The 4,802-nt window shown below is 36.7% G+C and overlaps 1 protein-coding gene across 2 annotated transcripts; it reads left to right on the top strand.

The window, feature by feature from the left end:
• Nucleotides 1-668: 668 nt before the first annotated feature.
• LOC149247324 (uncharacterized) lies at nucleotides 669-3,623 on the top strand. 2 transcript variants are annotated; one of them, XM_089455870.1, is made up of 2 exons: nucleotides 669-1,363; nucleotides 3,334-3,623. In XM_089455870.1, the coding sequence occupies exons 1-2, from the start codon at nucleotides 1,172-1,174 to the stop codon at nucleotides 3,343-3,345; spliced, it is 204 nt and encodes a 67-aa protein (XP_089311996.1). In that variant the 5' UTR covers nucleotides 669-1,171; the 3' UTR covers nucleotides 3,346-3,623. The 2 variants fall into 2 exon arrangements, with proteins under 2 accessions (XP_089311996.1, XP_089311995.1); XM_089455869.1 differs by lacking the exon at nucleotides 3,334-3,623 and adding an exon at nucleotides 1,613-2,245.
• The last annotated feature ends 1,179 nt before the right edge of the window (nucleotides 3,624-4,802 follow it).

Here is a 4,802-nt window from a genome sequence, read left to right as displayed (position 1 = left end):
ACTAGTCATTCACCAATAAAAAAATAGAAATTCAATTTTCAAAAATTCAAAAAACAATTTTTAGTTTCTAAAAAAAAAGTTTAATATTTAATTTTACCAAAACTTTAATAAATTTTAGAAATAGTTTCTAAGAATTTGAAAATCAATCAAGAGTCAAAGCATTTTGACCCAAACTAATTACAATATACTCTGCAGGTATAAAAATTCTTAAGACAAGAGAGTGAGTGTTGTTTTTAGAAGTTGAGGATTCCAATGAGAAATTATGTCGATTTCGATAATCGACGAGATTCGCCGCCTTGGCACCAAAAAGTCCATCCAAACCCCAAAAGGTCGCATAGGCCCTTTTGCGTTGAGGGAATATAGAGAAACATACCACCTTTGATGGCTCTGGCTCTGGCTCTGGCTCTAGGGTCTACCCGGTCACTTGGTTCATCAACCACTCAATCAACGTCCGAAGCCACTACATAATCAAAAGAATTTGCAAGTGGATTCGTGAATGTTTGTTAATTAGGCCGATAGGCCTTCCTATTGAAACAGACCTTCGTCGTCCTTTTCAATCTCAGGTTGACACCTGGCGTGAACACGCGTGAACACTTTCGATTTACGGTTGAACTCTGGCATGGTTTCTTAAGCGAAAATTAAATTGTTGTGGTCCACGTAACCCGCATTAGATGGCGCCAATTTGAAAACAACTATCAGCTACGTTCCATCACTTCTTTGATCCTCCTCGTTTTGGTTTCAACCGGTATCGAAAGGTACCAGCCAATCCGAGCTCTCACGCCTCTTGGATCTCCATGCCCAAGTCTTCTAGTGGACTTCTGAACACAGCATGAGAAACCCATTTGCCCGTTTCCTCCATAATGCGCAGTTTCCCCTTTGAATGGTGGTGTCTATCAATCCAAACCCTCCACGCGGTTTCCGTTACAGTTGCTCTGATGTGAGGGGCTATGGTCTTGTTTTCGTCTGCAGAATGGGCTTGGCAAGGGTCTCCGAAGGGTTCTGCTACGCCATCTGGAATCTATAACATGGCCCAGTTGGTTTTCAAATGCAAACGGAGTCCCTAGGGTTCGATCTGTGCAATATTTGCTGCTGCGATGTCGCGGCGCAGAGGCTTCTTTTGACGCTGTTGTTTGCTGCGAAGGGAGAATAGTTATCTTTGACCTTCTTGAATATGGAGGGGAGAAGGATCGCAGCAAGCCCTCGACCTTGCAGTGGTCGGCGCATCGTCGCTGCCAGACGTCAACGGGTGGACGCTTCTGCTAACTGCGTGCGTAAGCTGCAAAGGCCGGAGATCGGCACCAGTGGCAACAGGGCTTTCAACATCACTAATTCCCAGGAGAAGTTTCGGAATTTTCAGTTGCAGGTTAGGGTTCTGGCCTGTTTCTCGCTTTAAATTAATTCTTTAGAAAGGTAACACTTCCATATGCTCTTGCCCTCGGAACGTACACTTCCATATGCTCTTGCCCTCGTCTTTCCTGTAAAGATTTGAACTGTAGACCTCTCTAGGAAAAAAAATAACAAATATCAGTTGTTAGGGTTAAGGCTAATATACTTTCGGTAGGGTTTAAATCAATATACTTCGAATAAGTTTAAATCATTTTTTATTTTGAAGAATGCTGAAGACTCTGCCAACAGTTCTTGGTTAGATGGCAAAGTCGGGGTGTTTTATACGTTGCCAAGGTTCAGATTCCCGGAGATGGAGGCTCTGCCAATCGTTTTGCTTCTTGCGTGCAGGCTCGGGAACTCAGGTTGCCCATGTCTTGCTGGTGGGGTCGGGTGGAAATCTTGGGTTATCATGGCGAAATGGATTCCGCCACCTACAGCATCACAGTGGCAGGGATATTAGAGTGTTGTATGCTGGCGATATTTTATTCTAAAACTCCTAGCTTGGGGAAGAGTGTGTTATATGCTGGCTCCATTTTATCCTAATACTTCCAGCTTGGGGAAGACTGTGTTGCGTGGTGGCTACATTTTATTCTAACACTTCTAGCGTGGGGAAGAGTTGTTGGATGATGTCTACATTTTATTCTTCTACTCGCAGCTTCGGGATTCTGACAACCAACAAGTACTTACATTTAAATTTAGCATACTTTTGCATTTTATTCTAACACTTCTAGCGTGGGGAAGAGTTGTTGGATGATGTCTACATTTTATTCTTCTACTCGCAGCTTCGGGATTCTGACAACCAACAAGTACTTACATTTAAATTTAGCATACTTTTGCTCGATCCTGTGAATTCATTGCAGACTCTGGATCTCTCAAACATGTGGTTGCCTCCAACTTGATGAAGTGCTTAGATTTCCATCTCTTATGACTCGGGCCTTAATTGTAAGCCTCCTGTGAGTTGTATAGCCTGAAAATGTCGTAAGCACATGTTCCTTTAGTTCAAAATGAGATGACATAGCAAGAAAAACAAACATTGCAACAGATATAAATAAAATAATAGCAGGCTGCAAGATTAGCAGCTATATTTAAAATTGCATATTATGCTATTCTTGGATGCTACTGAAATGGCACACAGAAGGTTTACAAGAAATCTTATGAATCCAAGAGAATGTATCAAATTATTCTACCTTCCCTGTTTCAAAATCATGGCATTGTCTGCACTGAATCACTGATGATGAGTGTGGTGGGCATTGCCATATACTATATATTTATTTCCTATATTTACATATCAACTCTACTCAACTTTGCATCCAACTTAATCATAATAACTATGGTGTACCTTGTGTCAAACTCTTAAACTTGTTTCCAGAAGTGGAGCCCAGAAAAACTCCACAGAAGCATCATAAACCTATTAAGAGAAAGAAGATTGGAAGACTTCATTACTCACCATATAATCAAATGCACAACTATCCATGGAAACTACATTTATCAGCTTACCGGGGCCTTGAATATTGAAGCTTGTTGACTAACAGTTTTCTTATTGCTAGGAAACACTGCTTGAAGCATGCATTTATCAGCTTACCGGGGCCTTGAATATTGAAGCTTGTTGACTAACAGTTTTCTTATTGCTAGGAAACACTGCTTGAAGCATGCAGACCATGCAGACCATGGATTCCCATTGGTTTTGACTTATTGAGTATCCAACAAACATTAAGCGCTTTCCTCTTAACCGCTCTAGCAGATTTTTGGCATTGAAACTGAAACACCATATACAGAAAAGTCCAAATCCTTTTATTCTCATATACAATATCACCCTGTTTTTTATCCATTTATTTTCATATGCAATATCACCCTGCTTTTTTGCATTTCATTTCCTTTTAGCATAAATGCAATGCAAAAGAGAACATACTTCTAGGTAGGTTAATTTGTTTGCATTTTTATTTGCAGGGTTTATTTTGAATTCTGAAATATTTTGGAATAGAAATGATTGAGGTAAAAAATTGATATTTCTTATTTTGGAATGGGGATTGCCAAGAGTTTCGCTGCTACATCTCGGTTCTAACAGCTTTGAAGGAAGCATTTCTAAAGATATTGGCAATGCTAGAAATTTATCTAACCTACAAATTGACTGTAATAGATTTTCAGGTAAGCTTCCATCTGAGATTGCCAAGGTAGGGCTTTTATCTGTTTTCAATGCTAGCAATAATAAATTTTTTGGAAGTATACCAGATGCGCTTTATCGGTTACATAATCTTGATGTATTGGATTTGCAAGTAAATTTACTTTCTAGAGTCGTAACTATTTTGTATTTAAAGAAGTGACCAAAAAGCATAGAACTCCAAACATCAAATCTCTTTGCTCTTTGTAGACTTGAACCAACATTTCTTTTAGTGAAATTTAACAATTATAATTTAATAATCCTATCGGCCTCTCTTTGTACCTTTTGGTACAATTGCTAGTTTATGGCTTTGTTGGGTTTGGAGCAACGGTAAAAGACACGACATAACACCGACAAATTTCTTTGACTAATACAAGCATACCACAAAATGCCACATCTTATCAGTCGAAAACTTTGATTTGTTCACAGATTCTCCATATGATATATAGAATTATGCGTCCTTGCCTTGAAATAAAGTCAATTTTAAACAAGCGCTTTCCATACCAGAAGTTGCTACATATGGGGTCCAGCGCTTTGGTTTTGAATTTTATAATTTGTCAATTTGAATCTTTTAATTCTTCAGAGATAACCCTTTGGATTTGAATTTTATAATTTGTTAATTTGAATCTTTTAACTCTTTAGGGATAACCCTTTCGATTTGAATTTTTTAATTTTATGGAGAAAACGCTCCGGATTTGAATTTTTTTTTATTTTTTAATTATTTTTTTCCTAAATTAGGTTTTTGAATTATATTTTTTTTCCATGTTTTTTATTTATTTTCTCCTTCCTTTCTTTTTTTTTTGGTTTTTGTGTTACTTTTGGTTACTTAAAAAAAATTATGTTTAAGTTTTTTTATCGAATTTTTAATAATTTGGGGTTAGATTTTTTTATATATATTTTTTATTTTTTATTTTTTGTTTTTTATTCTTTTTATCAATGTTTTATTTTTTTAATTAATTAATTAATTTTAAAAACGATTGGTCTATTTTTTTTTTTTTACTTTTATTTATTTATCTATTTATTTATTCTTTTATTTTTTATTGCAGGGGACATGATTAGCAGAGCGATCCCACTATGTCCCAATTTATTAATTTATTTTTAATTTTTTATTACAATGGATAAGTCTAGCCACACAATTTCATGGTTGATTTTTAAGTTTTGTTGTAGTGGGTCAAGTTTGCCCCCATTGTGTATCAAATGTGTCAAGTTGCCTTAGCATAAAACTTTTAAAGAGCTATATTGTTAACATTTAAAAAAA

The sequence above is a fragment of the Pinus tabuliformis genome, chromosome 7, assembly GCF_031772625.1.
Source record: "Pinus tabuliformis cultivar Carrire ecotype Pingquan chromosome 7, CPIR1, whole genome shotgun sequence".
In the NCBI taxonomy this organism is placed as follows: domain Eukaryota; kingdom Viridiplantae; phylum Streptophyta; class Pinopsida; order Pinales; family Pinaceae; genus Pinus; species Pinus tabuliformis.
The sequence above is the reverse complement of the archived record's forward strand: the minus strand, read 5'-3'. Positions and strand labels throughout refer to the sequence as shown.